This window comes from Chelonia mydas, chromosome 1, assembly GCF_015237465.2.
Source record: "Chelonia mydas isolate rCheMyd1 chromosome 1, rCheMyd1.pri.v2, whole genome shotgun sequence".
NCBI lineage: Eukaryota > Metazoa > Chordata > Testudines > Cheloniidae > Chelonia > Chelonia mydas.
This window is the reverse complement of record NC_057849.1, coordinates 72,856,421-72,875,866: the sequence shown is the minus strand read 5'-3', so window position 1 is coordinate 72,875,866 and position 19,446 is coordinate 72,856,421. Positions and strand designations below refer to the sequence as shown.

Here is a 19,446-nt window from a genome sequence, read left to right as displayed (position 1 = left end):
GGGAGCGATATTTTCTACAGCGAGAGGAGCGATGCCGGCCGGAGAGAGCCCTCCAGCAACTCTGAGAGGGGAGTTTGACGCACAAGTAGCCGTACCCTGCACAGCACAGGCCTCCCGCGGTGTCGGAGCTAGGAGAGCCCGCAGAAGCGGTGCACGGTTGGGGGGCGGGGAAGCCTCCCCTGTTAAGAGCACCGAAGGAGACTGCTCCATGAGACCCAAAGGCAATAGCTCTATCCGGGGCAGACTGGGCTTCTGCTCTCAGCCAATTCCCCCCCCCCCCCCCCCGCTCCCCCTACCGCTGCGGTGGCTGTAAAGGCTGCACCCGCTCACGCTATCCAGCACCCCCCATTCGCCTCCTCCCGCGCGCTGGTGTGACTGGGGACCAGGGGCTCCCCGCTCCAACGCCGCGGTTAAAACGCATGTGGCCCCTCGCGTGGCTCCCCGCAGGCTGACTTGGGGCGTGCACACGCCGCTAAAGCCAGTTGAGAATAGGCCGAGCCGAGCCCCCCCCGCCCCGGCGCAGTTCGGCACCATGCAGGGCCGCCGGCCGCCCCTGCAAGCTGGGGCCGCGCTCCCCTCCCCCGCATTGCGATTCGGGAGCACACAGCCACGTCCCGCTGGGAGCCGGGCGCATGCACGGACCCCCCTCCTGCCCACGTCTGGAAGGCGGCGGCGGCGGCAGGCAGGAGCCTCCTCCCGCCAGCCCGGCAGCGGCTCCCAGGGCTGAACCCAAGAGGTCCCGGCTCCCGCGCCATCCCCCCCCGCGTCCCTCGCGCTCCCGTCCTCCGCCGCTGCCCGCAAACCCATTAACCATCCCGCGCGGCGGCTGCAAGCTCCGCTCACCCTCCTCCTCCGCTCCGCCTCCCCGCGGCCCCGGCTGCCCGACCGACGCGCCTGGCTGCCAATGCCAGGGCAGCGCCGCTCCAGCCTCCTCCCCTGCTGCTGCAGGCCAATCGGGTGCCACAGGAGGGGTGGCTTAGCAATGCTCACACCCTCCCTCTGGGCTTATTGAGAGTTATATCAAGAAATTTCAGTTCAGAGAGAGAGAGAGAGAAGGAGAGAAAGAAAGAGACACTAGGAGGGAGAAAGGCAGGGGACGCGCTGTAGCTTCCTTCCATCACTAAAGCAATAACCTATTAGGATTTCCTTTGGCTCCTATCACCCCAGAGATGCAAAGAAGGAGAGAGCAGCATCAACCAGCCCAACTCTGACATTTCTAATAAGAACTTACAGACTTAACATGCCCGCCTCTCTACACTGAGGAGACAGGAATGGAAAATGTGTGCAGTGTAGAGTGGAAAATACCCCTGATCTAAAGAAGTGCACTGGCTTTTGTGCTTGCTGGTTGGTTGTGGTGGTGTATGCACGTTAAGCACCAGAAGGATCGTCGCTGGATAGAAATGAAACGTGGAGAGGATGACTAACGACAGAACTGTGAATTTGTTCTCTGGAGTTGCTAATTTCCCACCCCGAAGCAACACATTTCGCAAAGAGCAAGCGTTTGGCTGCTGCTGATTTCTCCAAAACCGGTGGTTTAGCAGATGCTTTGTGCTGTATGTGTTGGATCAGATCCTTGCTGAGCCGCAGCAGATCGGCAAAGGTAGACAACCAGTGTAAGTGCAAAGTTACACATGCACCGTGTCTCTGATTTTTTTTTCTAAAAAAATACTAAATATATTTATCTAAGTAGAGAATCTGTGTTTCTGATTCAGTTGCTGTTCGTGGCAAAGGCTCACCTACTCGGCTGTCTCTGCATCCCTACCTGCATCACTCTGCTGGAAGTGATCACAGGCATCAGCTACCGTGCAGCTTTAATGCAGATAAGATGTAGTGCTTAGGCGCTGACCAATTCCACTAAAGTATGTAGATGCCTGGAGCCGTGCACCATTTAATTTGCGGTTAATAGAACATTTAGGCAGAAGTCTTTTTTTTTTTTTACCTGCATTATCAGTCTGCAGTATTTATGTGTGACAGCTGCTAATAACATCCTGAGGGGAGATCAGTGTCAGTGGTAAAAGACTGCACCTTTTCCCCTCCTCCTGTGATCAGAACATATTTTTTTCTGCATGTTCTTTGGAAACATTTAGGTTGCTTCTGAGTTGCATTTTGAATCCCCAATCCCTCTGATTTAGATTGTTTTAAAAATCAAATAAAGTTTAAACATAAGGTGAAGTATCCAACATCTGGAGACGAGACACCGAGCTTACTGTGTAAGAAACTGTGAGTCCTGTTATTGTCTCCTTAGTTAATAGGGATGTGAAGTAGCCAGTGACGACTGCTGCTGCAGCATGTCCGGGTGCTTATCTCTCAGTACGGTAGCAATAGTGGGGTATGCAAGGCACCAGGAGGAAAGAAAAATCTGGTTAGCAAAAAAAAACAAAAAAACCAAAAAACAAAACCCGCACGGAAGGAAACAAGAAATTACGATTGGCAGCTGACATTGCAGTTAGCACAGAATCCTAGAGAAGTACAGCAAGGTTTTTCACTGTCACCAAATGCATGGGTGGAGGGGGGATTGCACATTACTGATTATTACACCAAGTGCTAAGAAACGATTTGGAAAGTACGTGTTGAAACTGTAGCTGCCTTTTAGTACGGCAGAGAGTTAATTCCATTCTCGGTATGTGTAACTAACGGGATATTGGTGCATTCGTCCGGGATTGCTTGTAAAAGGGAGAAGCAGGGATATGTGCAGTGTGCAAGTGTACATTGCGAAAATGAGTAGTAGTTCTTGGTGGTTGTGGATTTGTTTTGGGTTTTTTTGTGAAACAATAATGCTCCTCTGTGTGATTGTGTTGACAGTTGCTGTCTCCAAATAAGAAATGAGATGTAATGCATCCTGCAGTCCATGCACGCCTCCTCTTGCAAATCGTGCACCATTCCTCCTTGGAAACCTTTAAATCCTAAAATCCAGAAAAAGAGAATAAACACATTATCATGGACCTGAGGGATTTTTACCTGTTGGCCGCTCTGATTGCCTGTTTAAGGCTGGATTCAGCTATAGCTCAAGAACTTATTTACACTATTAGAGAGGAGCTGCCTGAAAATGTACCCATAGGAAACATACCAAAGGATCTGAACATTTCTCACATCAATGCTGCCACAGGGACCAGTGCCAGCCTTGTCTACAGACTGGTTTCTAAAGCAGGGGATGCCCCTTTGGTCAAAGTGTCCAGCACCACCGGGGAAATCTTCACCACCTCTAATAGAATAGACAGAGAAAAACTCTGTGCTGGAGCCTCCTATGCTGAAGAAAATGAGTGTTTTTTTGAACTTGAAGTGGTGATTCTCCCCAATGACTTTTTTAGGCTGATCAAAATAAAAATAATTGTAAAAGATACCAATGACAATGCACCTATGTTTCCATCCCCTGTCATCAATATTTCCATACCTGAAAACACATTGATCAACAGCCGCTTTCCAATTCCATCAGCAACTGATCCTGACACTGGTTTCAACGGTGTACAGCACTATGAATTGTTAAATGGGCAGAGTGTCTTCGGACTGGATATTGTTGAAACTCCAGAAGGAGAGAAATGGCCTCAACTGATTGTACAGCAAAACTTGGATAGAGAGCAGAAGGACACCTATGTGATGAAAATCAAAGTAGAGGATGGAGGAACCCCTCAGAAATCCAGCACAGCCATACTGCAAGTCACAGTAAGTGATGTCAATGATAACAGGCCAGTTTTTAAAGAGAGTCAGGTGGAGGTTCACATACCAGAGAATGCCCCAGTAGGCACCTCTGTAATTCAGCTTCATGCTACAGATGCAGATGTAGGAAGCAATGCAGAAATCAGATATATTTTTGGTGCCCAAGTTGCCCCTGCAACCAAAAGGCTCTTTGCTTTAAATAACACAACAGGGCTGATTACAGTTCAGAGGTCCTTAGATCGAGAAGAGACTGCTATTCACAAAGTGACAGTGCTGGCCAGTGACGGTAGCTCTACTCCTGCTCGGGCAACTGTTACCATCAATGTCACTGATGTAAATGATAACCCTCCTAACATAGACCTCAGGTACATTATAAGTCCCATCAATGGCACAGTATACTTATCTGAGAAAGATCCTGTCAATACAAAGATTGCCCTAATTACAGTTTCAGATAAGGACACTGATGTGAATGGCAAAGTGATCTGTTTCATTGAGAGAGAGGTCCCATTTCACTTGAAGGCAGTTTATGACAACCAGTATTTGTTAGAGACCTCTTCCTTGTTGGACTATGAGGGCACCAAAGAATTCAGCTTTAAAATTGTTGCCTCTGATTCTGGCAAGCCCAGTTTGAACCAGACTGCCCTGGTAAGAGTTAAACTGGAGGATGAAAATGACAACCCTCCAATTTTCAGCCAGCCTGTAATTGAGCTGTCAGTTTCTGAAAACAACCGTCGTGGTCTATACTTAACAACTATTAGTGCCACAGACGAAGACAGTGGGAAAAATGCAGACATTGTTTATCAGCTTGGCCCTAATGCCTCCTTTTTCGATCTGGATCGAAAGACGGGAGTTTTGACAGCCTCCAGAGTTTTTGATAGAGAAGAGCAAGAACGTTTCATTTTCACTGTAACAGCAAGGGACAACGGCACCCCTCCTCTGCAGAGTCAAGCGGCTGTAATTGTTACTGTGCTGGATGAAAATGACAACAGTCCTAAATTTACTCATAATCACTTTCAGTTTTTTGTATCTGAGAACTTACCAAAGTATAGCACCGTGGGAGTGATCACAGTGACCGATGCAGATGCCGGGGAAAATAAAGCAGTGACCCTTTCCATCCTGAATGATAATGAGAACTTTGTGCTGGATCCTTACTCTGGAGTTATAAAGTCCAATGTTTCTTTTGATCGAGAACAGCAGAGTTCGTACACCTTTGATGTCAAGGCCATTGATGGAGGACAACCTCCTCGCTCTTCTACAGCAAAAGTAACAATAAATGTCATGGATGTTAATGATAACAGCCCAGTTGTCATATACCCACCTTCTAATACTTCTTTTAAGTTGGTGCCACTCTCAGCAATCCCAGGCTCTGTCGTAGCAGAAGTATTTGCTGTGGATATAGACACTGGAATGAATGCTGAACTTAAATATACAATTGTAAGTGGAAATAACAAAGGTTTATTTCGTATTGATCCAGTGACAGGTAATATTACTCTGGAAGAAAAACCAGCTCCTACTGATGTGGGGCTGCATCGTTTAGTGGTCAACATAAGTGACTTGGGTTATCCTAAATCCTTGCATACTCTTGTGCTTGTATTTTTGTATGTAAATGACACTGCTGGAAATGCCTCTTATATTTATGACTTGATACGTAGGACTATGGAAACACCCTTGGACAGGAATATAGGGGACAGTAGCCAACCCTATCAAAATGAGGACTATCTTACTATCATGATTGCTATAGTGGCAGGTGCTATGGTTGTGATAGTGGTGATATTTGTCACTGTTCTGGTTCGCTGTCGACATGCGTCTAGGTTCAAAGCGGCACAAAGGAGCAAGCAAGGTGCTGAATGGATGTCTCCCAATCAGGAGAACAAACAGAACAAGAAAAAGAAAAGGAAGAAAAGGAAGTCTCCTAAAAGTTCTCTTTTGAACTTTGTTACCATTGAGGAGTCGAAACCTGATGATGCTGTTCATGAACCTATCAACGGGACAATAAGCCTTCCAGCTGAGCTGGAGGAGCAAAGTATAGGAAGATTTGACTGGGGCACAGCACCACCAACAACCTTTAAGCCTAACAGTCCTGATCTTGCTAAGCATTACAAATCTGCCTCTCCACAGTCTGCTTTTCATCTTAAACCTGACACTCCAGTATCAGTGAAAAAGCATCATGTGATTCAGGAACTTCCATTGGACAACACCTTTGTTGGTGGTTGTGACACCCTTTCCAAACGCTCTTCCACTAGTTCAGATCACTTCAGTGCCTCAGAGTGCAGTTCCCAAGGAGGCTTCAAGACAAAGGGCCCCTTACACACCAGACAGGTAAATGAGCACTTTTACTGGTCTATAAGTACTGCATACAAATGCCCAATCAACCAGTATTAAAGTGCCAGTTTGTCTTTTGTTTAGGTCTACTTTTAGCTTGGTTATAATATGGAGAGAGAGAAAAAAGACCACTTTACCATCTGTCTGGGGACTTGTAAAATGCCTCTGATATTTCACAGTTTTAAGAGTCACTGATTATTAAAAAGAACGTGCACATATACACACACATGCAAACACACACACACACACACACACACACACACACACTCACGTGTGTGTGCATAAACAACAGATCAAAAATGGAAATAAATTGTTAAAAGCCAAATTGTTTTCCCAAGGGTGTCCCAGTGTAAAGGTTACTGAAGAAGAAAAACTGTGTTTTCTAATATGCCAGATTCCACTCAAAGAGAAAATTTGACTGTTTTAGGATTAATGTGTTACTTTGGGGATATGTAAATTCACTTTTAAATTTCAAGTGAGGCTGGTTTGAGTGTCTTTTATATTTCAAACTAATTTGGAATATTGTTAAGTTACTGTTGTTAAAGGGGTTCTTATTTTTTCACTTACAAAGATAGCAGAATTTCCAAGGAACTTCATCTGTGAAGCATATGGTTTGTTGGTAGGATATAACTAAGCCATAAGGAAGTCTTCCTCTGTTTTGATTTGTAATTATTTTGTTGTTATAGAGTAAAGTAGGGGATCTAATAGAAAGTTTTTAGCATATTTTCAAAAATGGCCAAAGTATACTTTCAAAACGAATGCATTTGCTCTAAATACAACTTAATTATGCAGAAAAAAATCAGCCCATTGTACATATTTTCTCATCTTAGTTATGCATAAGTGTTCTGTCATAACTCCTTTTAAACTGTGAAATATGCCATATGAAGAGGGATTAGGAAGGTGATAAACTCACATTTCAACCAAATCCAGCATTAGTTTTTCTTAGGTCTAATAATTCCTTGCTAATAAAGATTTAAATGCAGCGCTGTCTAATTTATTTCATTGATGCTTGTCTTTTGCCACTAAATTAGAATGTCAATATAGCCTGTAGATGGCACTAAGGTACTGTGTCGCTTGTGCTGGCCAGGTGCCAATCCTGCAGTAGATAGGAAATGGGGGAGGGAGGATCAAAGTAGTACTACAGCCAAAGAAACCTTTTGTTTAATCATAGTTGCACTGGAGCAACCAGTAGTTAAATGTACAGGTTTGCAAAGCAGCTTCTTAGTGCTTAATTTTCACTGCACCAACTTTCTAGGGTTTAGCAATCAACTTCATGTTACTGTAGGCATTGTATTCTTCAATATATGGTGATTTGTCTGAATTTATTAGGGGTCCACAAAGTATGAATCTTAGAGCAGCAGGCAAGGAACATTTAAATTTGTCTTTGCAAAAAAGATTTTGTCTGTAGCAAGTTTAGGACCAAGTAATTTCCTTGCTGTTGCATTAGCCTTATCTAAGATGAATGTGATGTTCCCCAAACCATGTCTTGACTTTTGGGTGTCTGTAAGGTGTCATACTAACAAGACACCTTGTTTTAAACAGGCACTTACAAGGCATCTGCTCTCTAGGTAACTACTCCAAAAATCGTCAATAGACTTGAAATGAGACACTGAAGAAACACTTAGAAAACTCTCCACCCAAAAAATCTATCTTTCACAAGGACTTTAAAGCACTGTAAACTCTCAGAATGTTTTATGCACTACAGTAGCACTCCTGTCAGCGTACATTTTTAAAAAAATGCTGATTTACAAAACCTCCAGTGCAGAGCAGCTCTGGGTAATCTGTGGTTGTTCAGATGAGGGAATACTCTCTTCCCTCATTTTAGTTACAAAATTTGAAAACCTCCTTCTTTGGTCTTCAGAGGTGCTCATAATTTTACTTAAATTAACTTCCCATGTTCTGTTAAAAGAATCACTTTTAATCCCCTTCAGCCTCCCAAAGAAGTTAAAGGAAATTAAGCTCACCAAAATGATTTAGCTGACAGAATATGTCAGCACTGAACAGTGATGCTGAATGTGGGCAGAAAACCTACAGGCAACATTTTCACTTTTTTTTGTTCTTTACATTAAACAAATGTTGCTTGAATTTTAGTAATAACACAAGTCAGTATACTCACACTCTTTTATTATGGACCTGATTCAAATCCTGTTGTAGGCAATGGAAAGATTCTCATTGACTTCCATGGACTTTGAATCAGTCTATAGAAGAGGTATAATGTTACATGGGACTGAAAATGCAACTGTATTTTATTACTCTTTTTATATAAAACATAAACAATATAAACAATTATTATAATTGAGCTTTTCCATTCATAAGCCTGATTTTTAAAAGAGTTTTTCCAGTTGATCAGTGGTACAGGAACTGAGGTTTTTGACCTCATAACATTTTCTGACGGTTGAGTTCAGCCAACAGTGGCAGCATGAGTTAGCAGTCTGGTATTTATCTATGATCTCTAGAGTTAGGATGTATCTTTGCTACTGTTCCCTGTGACGATACAGAAATTAAATATAGTTTCATAGGTATGGGTTGTTGGGGTTTTTTAAAGCCTTGTTGATATAGAGTATGTCCTTAAAGTAGAATATAAAATTTTAAATAAAATCTTTCTTATAGAATGTTAGGTGAAAATAATGTAAGATCTGAAATGCATTTTTTTAAAGTCCTCTGTGAAAAAGTGTTTAATTCCGTGCATAGTACTGTTTTCTTGCATTTAGAATTGAGGATTTCTGTATTTTATGCTGAAAAGCTATAGAAAAGTAGTCACCTGCATCTTTTGCAGAAAGTTTTTCTTTCTGTAGTTTGGAAAGGGTCCATGAAACGTTGCAGAGAATGTTGGAATAAAAAAGGGAGAAGGTTAGGGGAATATTTACCTGAGAAATGTTATCATGATATATTTTCCATTAAAAATGTCATTTGAGATTATTATCCAAGATGAAAACACCTATACATTGCATTAGGTACTGCAGATAAACTAAAACACACTTATTCAGGCAAAACTCCCATTGACTTTAAGTCATCTGCTAGGACTGGGTCCCATGATAAAATCTTTCAGGACTCCTAAATTTTCAGAATACTTTGTTGGGCTTTAGCTATGTGACTGCCATCAAATCCAATGGGAATTGCTTGGCTAAACTTCTGTTCACCACTTCGAATTATGCTGGTTGGTGTTTCAAAAAGTGCCCAGTATAAAAACCAAAGCCCTCCCCAAGTGCCTATGATGCAGAACACCTGGTAGCTGCTCTGAGCAGAGCACTTTTGAATACTTGAACTTGGGAGTGTCTTTTCAGAGCTAATTAACATAATTAGGAGCGTGAAAAGAATGTTACCCACTGTCAGATCTTGTTGCTCAGATTTTGTAGTCACTAATATGACCCATGAATAATACTGAAATCTATGCAGGGTGTTCCGTCAGTGTTCATTTCAGTATTCAGCTGAACAAAAACATTATCCAAAATATTAAGCCAATGCACCAAACAACTAAGTACAAAATACAGCAGAAGACAGCATGTTGCATTTTTGTGTGTGAAAGGGTTTTCTTTTATAAAAACCCTACTCAGGGTCATAATATTAGCAATAGGATAAATAGTGAAATGGTAGACAATGAAAGTCAAATCACCACGCTGTATTCCAATTTTACACTAATGTAACTCTGTCCCAACAAATTTGGAAGGAGTTACACCACTGTAAAACTGCAGTAACTTAGGGCTAAAAACTTACATTGATGTCACAGTGAAAGTTATGAGCAAAGACTTCAATTCATGAAAGCATTCCTATTCAGAATAGCACTTAAGTGTGTGCTTAATTTAAAGTGCATACATATATTCCATTGAAGTCAATGGATGTAAGCACAGGATCAGAGGTAATCATCTGCTAAAATGTTATCCTAAGTTGGGATGGACTACAGTACATGCTTAAATACTTTTCTGTACCTGGACCAAAATTAAACCCTTTCGGAAATGTGCACAATTCCACTGAATTCAATCAAGGTAAACAAGCACTGACTTTGGCCCTACGTTTTCAAGCACTCAAAAGACAAAAAATACAAAAAATTAAGGATCTCATAGTAACCTTAACTTACACACATTTCTCATATTGCATATTAAAGTATGTATTTAACTGCATAACAGTAATGCAGTGTATTCTGTGGGGCCAATTCTGTGCTCCTTATTCAGTCAGTGGGAGTTTTGCTGAGTAAGGCGTGAATATGAAGAATGAAGACTCACTATTAGGAGTGAAGATCACTTAAGCTTGCTCTGTCAAATGTAATGTTTGGCATTTTTGACTTTGGAGTGTTTAAAATTGTAACCTGAAGCTTTTGTATTCAGTTTCTCTGTTAATTAAGGAAAAAAAGATTAAAACACTAATGCATTTAATGTGTTCTTCCACAGTTGCAAAGTTGAAAGTGTGTGCAACTGTGGTAATCCACAGTGGAATAGCAGTACAGAATTTTTCATACCTTGTAAAGATTGCCATTACATATTCATAGCATTCCATAGTCCCGTAAATAGTATTGTTCTTAGTGGCAATTTTTTACTGCAGATGCGCAAAGTTGCATTTTCTATCAACTATAATTTCATTGTTTCAATTATTTATGCTTATTTTTATTTTATTTTTACATTAGCCTGGACATTAGTCCTTGGTGAGGACTAGCCACTGAGAGAACTTCAACATATAAAATTCAGCTGTTTTTGAGTTATGTATGTCTTTAAAAAACTGGAAATGCTGAAAAAGTACAGTATGCTTTTCCATCTTTGCATAGCTCAAAAATAGGATAACATATTTTGCTCAACTGGCTAAAGAAATTCATCTTTGAACTGAGACTAAGCATGGAAAATTTCAGCTGAAAAGGAGAGTTTTTCAGCAAGTTAAGAGCATGTGAAAACTCACGGTTATAATGGAAATCTGAACATAACCCTAAGCTATAATACTGTTTTCAATTGTGGCACTGTAAATGCTAAGCTATAATAAGGAACATTTTCTGTATACAGCTACATACGGTAAAAGCCTAGCAAGCTTCCTTTCTCTTGAAATCAGTTTTCCATGCAGAGAATTTTTGTCTGAATCACTGCAGTCTGTTCTCACCTGGATGTGCAGTGCCTAACTTTCATAAATGCTAATAAGAATCACATCACACATGGTAGAGAGAACAGGATCCTAAGAGTTTAATGCTATTGGAGTTTTGTGGTACTGTTCTTTTGTGTTTAGGGACAAGAAGGGATCTTTCTAGTTACCATTTCAGATTTTCATTTTCAAAGAATCTGTTCTTCTAGCAAAACCATATCAGCCTCACTTTATTGACAGCAATTTTATTGTAGCTAGAGGCTTTACAGTAAGCTGTTTATTGCTGTTCCCTAACTCAGTTGACAGCAATTGGGGAATTAATTTTCTTGCCCCTGGTGTGCTTTCTTGGATATAAACAACAGATGTTAAAGATATGAAAACTGTGACCCATTTACATTTGACAACTCTTTAAGTACACAGTTTACCTGTATGGATTACACAGAAGTTCATATTGGGCCAGAAAACAAACACATACAAAATTTAATGTGAGGAATGGTGAATAATAGGTAAAATTGCTCCATGAATGCTATACTATTCATTTTCACGTTAGAGTTGTTTAGCCATATATCAAGCATGTAATACACTGACACATATTTTATATATACATATATACATACACATACGCCCATATATCTGTATATCTATCCACACATATGCACACACTCACACACATATATATATATACAGCTCTCATTTACAAAAGTGCCTGCTCTGTGCAGTCTCATTGTGCCTGCTTACTGTGGGCCTCATCTGACCCATCTGGTATTCAACATAACTGAATATAATGTAGCAGTCAGAAAGCAGTGTATTCTGAAAAATCTAGTAATAGCCATAGATAATATTTGAATTTACTTAGCATCTTCCATCTAAAAACATCCTAAAATCCTTTAAAACCTGTATTCATTCATTCACCTCTGAAGTACAGCTCTCTCTGGTACTTCCTTTAGTGCAGGTGTTGATTCAATACAAACACAGAGGGAAAAAGTGAAACTAAATCATCAACAGCATTTCCTGCTGCAGCCTTGGTTTTTCCTTTTAATTCACAGCCTGTGGTGGAATGTCTTGAGGATGATCTATAAAATCATATATGCTTGGTATATCACTGTAGACATTTCGTTCTAGTTTTCCCTGATTTACTCAATCCCATTTACAAGAAAGATATTACCCAGGATGTAAATCATGGAGGAATTTACCCCGTATCTATAGACATTGGTGTATTTCTGTTAGAAATCAACATGAACACATAACGTGCCATTTTTTTTCTCTTGCCAGGATTCCAATCAGCAAGGAACTTAAGCACTTGTCTAAGTTAAAGCATATGACTAGTCCTAACAGGGCTTACGCACTTGCTTAAGATTTAGCATCTTGCAGAATTGTGACCTTAAGGGCTTCTCCACGCACAAAAGTTGTACCGTGTTAACTATACCATTATAGTATGAGTGATATAACCCTTTTAGTGTGGATGCAGTTATATCATTACAAGGATGCATTAAACCAGTATAATTTCTGTATGGGAAGGGGAATAAGATAAATTGGGATAAGGCACCTTTATAGTGATATAACTGTGTCCTGTACCAGTATAACTATTTTGCTAAAAAAAACCGTAGCTCTAATCAAAATAGATATACTGGTACAAAAACCGTGCAGACGAGGCTCACACCACATGGATGTAAGTCAGACAAACGTAAGGCCCATTATCTCTTTATGTCAGCTTCATATTGTCCTCATTAAGAAAGTTGCACGGTGTAAATCATGGAAGAATTTGGCCCATTGTGTCAATTATCTCCATATTTTTAAAGTGGACTCAGTCTAACCTCTGGTTTTGGGAGCACAGTGAATTGTGAGTGAAAATACATTTGGTTGTTTGATTATCTGATTTGTAGACATATTCGGGTAATTAGGTGTCTAAACGCTAGCAGGTTCACCTACAAAGATCGTGCCTATAAAGTAGATCATTTGCTACTTCAACAGTTAGCAAGGTTAGCAAGAATGAAAAGTTATTATAAACCTCTGTGTATCTTTGTAGTGTTTCTGCTATCATACCACATGAAAAGTGAAACTTGAATTGTTCACCCTTTGTCAGGAGATTAGCATTCTTTCAAGTTGTCACGCAGTTGCTGTAGTTTACTGTGAAGTCTCTTTGTAGTCATGTTATATTTTGCAAAATACCACACTGTACTTTGCATTAGTAAAATCTCTATGTCACTATTGTAGTACTGTTTTCGAATATGCATGCTCTATCTACAGGAAGAACACAATAAGCTCTCATTTACATACACTCTTAATAGTAAGAATTAAAAATCTGAGGCCAAATCTTCAGCTGGGGTAAATCAGCTCAGTTTCATTTACTTCAGTAGAGTTATGCTGATTTAACCCAGCTGAGGATCTTGTCTGATATTTTTGTTTTTACAAAAAACTAGTGTGGGGGGAGCAGGTGATGCTGATATAAAATATCCAAAATATAAAATAACTCGGAGTCAAATAAATGTGGGCTTGATTGAACTCCAGATTAATCCATTTTGAATTCAATCAAACACAGTGCAGAGCACCTCCTGAAATCAGTCTACTGTATTTGTCTATCACCTTTATTGACTTCAGTGGGAGCAGGTTTTGGATAGCACCTACAAACAGCAACAAAGACAAACATAAAAAAAACCAACAACAAAGAAAACAAACATTTCTGCTGATTAATGGATGGAAGGTGAGAAATACAGAGTTTTATGTATTCATTGAAATCAATTTGTAAGTTGCTCAAATGCCAGAAAATATAGGAATGTTGCAAGATTCCCAGATACCACTAAAATAGAAGATCTGACTGTCTGTCCATCTATCTATCTATCTGTCTATACATCTATCTAGGGTTTAATACTATTGTTGTTTTAAGGTGCTAAGTGCAGTCTACTTTTGTTGAAGTCAATGAGAGTTGAAAGATATTATTTTGTAGAAAGTGTTCACCACCGGCCAGGGTCAGGTATTTTTATTAATATTCTTAATTGTATGATTGTGAATCAGTTCCTGAAAAGTATATATAAATATTTTTCTATCAGTAATAATGCTTACTTTTTAGCCTTATATAGTAATATTGTCCTTGAAACACAAATAAAACCCAAACAAAAATTCTTGTTTCAGTTGTGAAAGAGATTTACCTTCAGCCTGACCCTGTTGTTGATTCATCCCGTTGGAGATTTGTTTGTTTATTTATTGACATTGTTCAAACTTCTGGAAACAAAATAACTTTGTGTATCTTAACTGTAGATGCTCATGTTGGTTACAATAGCTCTACATTCACTGGCTTCATTCTAACTTTAAAGCACAGATAGTAGGATACCATCACATTTTGTACTGACTTCAATATTGTGTATGAGTGTTTTGGGCCTGATCCTTCAAGCTCTCTATATATGTTAATTTCAACACTGCAGGTTCAAGCCAAAAACTCTCAGTGAAGTCAATAGTAACGCGTGCAGGATCTGGCTCTCTCTTTTAAAAAGTATATGTCCATGGTGTGTATGTAGAGAAACATGAACCCAGTACACAGTAACATTTGAAAAGTTCTTCTTTGTAATATGGGCCCAATCCAATGTCCCCTCAAGTCAATGGAAAGACTTTCATTGACTTGAATGGACATTGGATTCAGCCCTATGTGCAGTTAGTTCTCTTCCTGTAGTTAAGACCGCTCGCATTCCAGTGCACTATTTTGGTTTGCTGCCTTTGTACCAGGGAGTGAGCTTCCTATGTTTTGTCTCATTGTAGATGATTCCTTGATACATTTTATGAATTTACTATCACTATAAAAAGTTTGCTGTAGATTTCTGGTCTATAACTAGTAGCTTTTAGAAAAAAATCCTATTCTATTTGACTATTCAGGCCATTGTGTTAAACTACTTCCCATATTTCATTTTGTTCGTGTGTCTGCAGCTGCCTGAATTTTCAGTAGCTTGTCAGTTTGGTTCACTTTAACCGTGTCAGAAATACAGGTCAAAATATCAGTAAAGTGTTGGTCTAGTCGGTAACAGGACTTGAAATTGCATTCAGGTTGTGACAACAGTATCCTGAAACATGCCTCACGCTGAAGCCTTCAGCATCCAGAGCAGCAAGAGGTAGACTGTGCACCAATAGTAAAGCTGTAGTCATCCCTACAGTTTTAACAACTGCCAAATAAATAAATTAATTAATGAAATCTGCATCTGTCTAAGAGATAGTAGTAAACCTCACCTGTTGAAATGTAATCTCTCATGTGTACAGGAGGTGGACTTTTCTATTTGAGATTTCATCAGTTTTTATTTCAGAAAGCTGTTAAATCTGTCAAACATTTCAGACGGAAAAGAATGCCTGCCTTTTTTTTTTTTTTTTTTTTTGCCTTTGTATGCTACAGGAGCGCAGGGCTGTCAATCACCTGAAATACAGAGTGAGACAGGATAGACATGTTGCCATGATTGGCATTTTATTTTACACTCCCTTTTTCTTCCTGAAACCAAGAGTAGTTAAAAATGGCAATGCCTGATTATGACATGGCCTTCCTGTGAAAGTAGATGACAGGTGTGGATATGGCCAAGGGAAGTCACTTCTAATATGCCCTGGTACTGTGGTTCTTGTCTCCTGGAGGCATCCTTTTGAAAGAGGTGGTTCAGTCTATGGGGTTTGTGCAGCTGTAGCTGAGCAGCACTGTAGAGCATTCAGAACTGGCCATTCATTTAAGCTGTTAATCTATCATGGATCTGTTTTTTCATCCTTAGCCATTATGTGAATGAGAGGTGAACATACTTTGTTTTCTTTTTCTTTTTTTTTTTTGTGGGGGGAGGGGGTTGTATTGATGCATTAAAGTTTACCTCATGCAGTCCATCACATTTAGAGTGATGGAGTGAGACCATTTCTACATGGATTGCCTAGCAGTCATGACCCATAGTATGGCATAGGTGCAGTTAAGGTCTTTTGGAAAGCTACTTAAATGCCATAAAAAGTAGTTTCCTTTATCCACTTCTCCTGAGTTGGCTATTTTGGTTGCCCTCTGTCATTAGAAGCATCAAATAATAACAACAATGTGTTGGTGTGGTCAGCTTTTTGTGACCTTGTTAAAAATCAGTGCACTGGTTACTGTCATGTGGTTCCTCAAAGCTGTTTTTTGCAGACTAAGAAACTGCCAAGTTACTAATTGGTTTTCAGCAGATTTGAATAACTGCTGCACTTCTTGCTGTGATTGTATCCTTTGCTTCTTGTTGTGATGGTATCAAAGCTATCTGAACATTTCCAAATTTTACTATTACCCAGCTTTGCTAAAGTCTAGGCTTTGGCCTTCTTTTGTGCTTTAGCAGTTGATTAAGAAATACTTTAATCCCTTGCAGGGTACTGAGAAACTAATGGCTTGTGTAGTATTTTAGTCTTTAAGCTTCCATTGTAAATGGTATGAAAAATTGTACTTGTTCCTACATTACTGTATTTTTTTTAAAAAAACATCAAATTAAATAGAGTGATTTAGGGATGATAATGAAAGTCAGAGGGAAAAAAAAGAGAACCCAGCCCTGCAATACTTATTCTGGAAAAATTCCCATTGAAGTTTGCGGAACTGGGTTGGTTTGAAGAACTGGTCTGAGAGAATGAGGGACAGAATGAGAGAGAGAGAAACTAAGGCCTAAAAATACTCATTATTTGTAAGCGTCTCCATTATCAGGTGCCCAGCTTGAAATCAGTAATGATATTGATTTCCAGAGGTGCTAACTGGTTGCTGCCCCCCTTAGTTGCATTGGAATTGTGGGTGCTAAAAGTCAGACTTCTATGTTACTCAAGTTGTGCACCCAAATTTGAGGTATTCCTAAAGTAGTGGACAGACACTGTTGAAAATGTAGTGCTAATTAGATGAACAGAGACTGTTAGTTGTGGACTGTTGTATATGCTTCTTTTAATATTGACTAAACCTGATTAACTTTTAACCTAAATCTCATATGAACCCCATGACCTCTTCTAGGTATAATAGGCCACTAATAAGGGCAGGCTACTAGTATGATCTGGTAAGGTAACTCCCTTGAATCACTTTCTTTCAGAATATTTAGCACCTAACACGTATGCCAGAAATGTTTGGATTTTGGAGTTTAAAATGTTGCCATTTTTGGAGAGCTATGAAATATTTATTTTGAAGTAGTCTGCTGTAATCCATTGGCTAGTTCTGTAGCCATACTATATTTGTGATAGTTGAGGCAGGCACACAAAATATCTCATTAATGTTTTTTGGACAGACTCTGTTGATACCACGCTGGCAGAGGGCACCATCCATGGTAGGTCTGGTGTCTTGCTGAGATTTATGAAAGAGGATTGATTCAGAAAACAAACAAGCAAACAAAAATATAAACAACCACAAAGCAGGACCATAGAAACTGAGGTTCAGTAAGTGGACAGTACTTGAATTCAACAGTTTGCAAGGAAGATTGGGATGAAATCTGAAAACACTTATGAAACCATACGGCTGTCGTTTGGCTAAAAACTCAGTGTGGATGTCTGAACTTGCAGGAAACAAAATAGGTATGTTAATAAGAAAGCTGGCAGTGCTTATATGATACACAGGATGACACTGACTCTTGAGTCTGCTTGTTTAAAACAGTATGTTGAAAACTTTTAATAGTACAGCTTCATAAGATCCCTCATGGGACTCTTTGTATATGGCGCACATCACAGATGGCAACAAAAAGGGCTTACTTTGTCTGGAGCTGATTTCTGATGTCCATCTGTGTCATAAGCAAGGGACAGAAGCAATTCTTGCATTTGGAACTTAGGCTCAGTAAAGTTTTCAGTCTGTGAATTAATTTAGAAGGAAATGACTCGCATTGGAAACCATTTCTATGTTTGGTAAAATTTACTTGCTACTGTTTCGCCATTCTAGGTATTTTGCTAATGCGCTCACATTTTGGGCCAAGTGCAAGCCTGGTGTAAGAATGCAGTGTTACTGAAGCCCATATTCAAAGAGTCCCTAGCTACCATAGAGCCTGTGTAGCCAACTCCCTGCGTCCCCCAGTATAGGGGATGATTCTAGGTTTGCCAACTTGCTGATTGCAGAAAACCGATCACCCTTGCCTTGCCCCTTCCCCGAGGCCCGGCCCCTGCCATGGGGACTCGGCGTGCTGACCCTGCCCTGAGTGCTGGCTCTGCAGCTCCAACTGGCCAGGAACCATGTGTTGCTAGCGCCTGTGGCCGGGGGCAGCATGCGGAGCCACCTGGCCACACCTCCACCTAGGAGCCGGAGGGAAATGCCGGCTGCTTCGTGGAGCCTCGTGGAGTCAGATTGGGAGTCTGCCTTATCCCCACTGCGCTGCCGACCACACTTTTAACAACCTGGTCAGCAAGGCTGACTGGAGTCGCCAGGGTCCCTTTTTGACTGGGCGTTCCGGTCGAAAACTGGATGCCTGGCAACCCTGAATGATTCGTGAGCAGGAGGAGAGGGCATGTCTAGAGTACTATTTCTGCTGCTAATGAAATTTGTGACCTGCCAGTTGTTACTTGTTGGACATCTCTTTTGGAACCATAGCCAGTAAGCATAGTGTAAAGCAGCCTCAAGATTGCTCTCCATTATGCCAGGGCTGAAGGTAGCACAAAACCAATCTCAGAATAAGGCAGCTGCTCTGGATACTTTGTGGTCTTCTCCAAAGCAGCACCCAGCAGACACCAGTCCCAGCTGAGAATCCAGGCCAAAATATCTAGGGCAGTTCTTTGGAAGGCCTAAATCGTATTCCTTTTTAAACAATTGAAACATAATTCTGTCCTAAGTTTCAAAGCTTTAGGCGTTTTTTGCATGTTATGATTTCTTAGTGGGCTTTCATTACTTTTCCATCTATACAGTTTCACAGATAATGACACGCCCTCAAAACCTACAGAACATTGCATGTAACATTGCTTCTGCAGCTATTTACCACTTCATTAGCTTTTTCAATAGTGAAGATAAGTTAGCATTTTGTCATGAAATTTGAATTGCCAACTTGTCTGACTGAAACACATGAACCAAGGTATAATAACTCTCACAAAGTGCATTAATGCTTGCACAAGCAGATGCAATCCCCTAAGAAAAGAAAATTTGTGGGTTGTTGTTTTTTTTGTGATGGTGAAGCCAATTTTTTTTTTACATTTTCTCCAGCAAATTTTGCTGCTTTGCAGAACATCTGAAAGTACAGTAGGAGACATTTAGCTCTTGTCTAAGTGGGAGCAAATGAACTGACTGCAATAAACTTGATCAGAGCTACGTTTGTCCATACGATTCACACATTACACTTTAAATGTAATTGAACCACCGGACTAGTTTCAGTGTGATTTTTGTCTTAAAGTTATCAGACCAGATTCTCATCAACACTAAGGACGTTTTACATCACAGGAAAGTGTGCCCAACTGTGATTGATACCCACTTTAAGGCATCTTTATACTGCCAAGCAGTGGTAA

At 40.3% G+C, this 19,446-nt stretch overlaps 1 protein-coding gene across 8 annotated transcripts in view; it reads left to right on the top strand.

The window, feature by feature from the left end:
* The first annotated feature begins 1,001 nt into the window (after positions 1–1,001).
* The window catches only part of PCDH9 (protocadherin 9), an 873,980-nt gene continuing 855,535 nt past the window's right edge, over positions 1,002–19,446 (top strand). For 6 of the 8 annotated variants that reach the window (XM_043533782.1, XM_037895031.2, XM_043533764.1 and 3 more), the window contains exons 1-2: positions 1,009–1,613; positions 2,803–5,973. In XM_043533782.1, the coding sequence (XP_043389717.1) occupies positions 2,938–5,973 (3,036 nt within the window). In that variant the 5' untranslated portion in view covers positions 1,009–1,613; positions 2,803–2,937. Of the gene's footprint in view, positions 1,614–2,802; positions 5,974–19,446 lie in introns of all 8 variants that reach the window. The other 2 variants (XM_043533761.1, XM_043533763.1) reach the window with 2 other exon arrangements.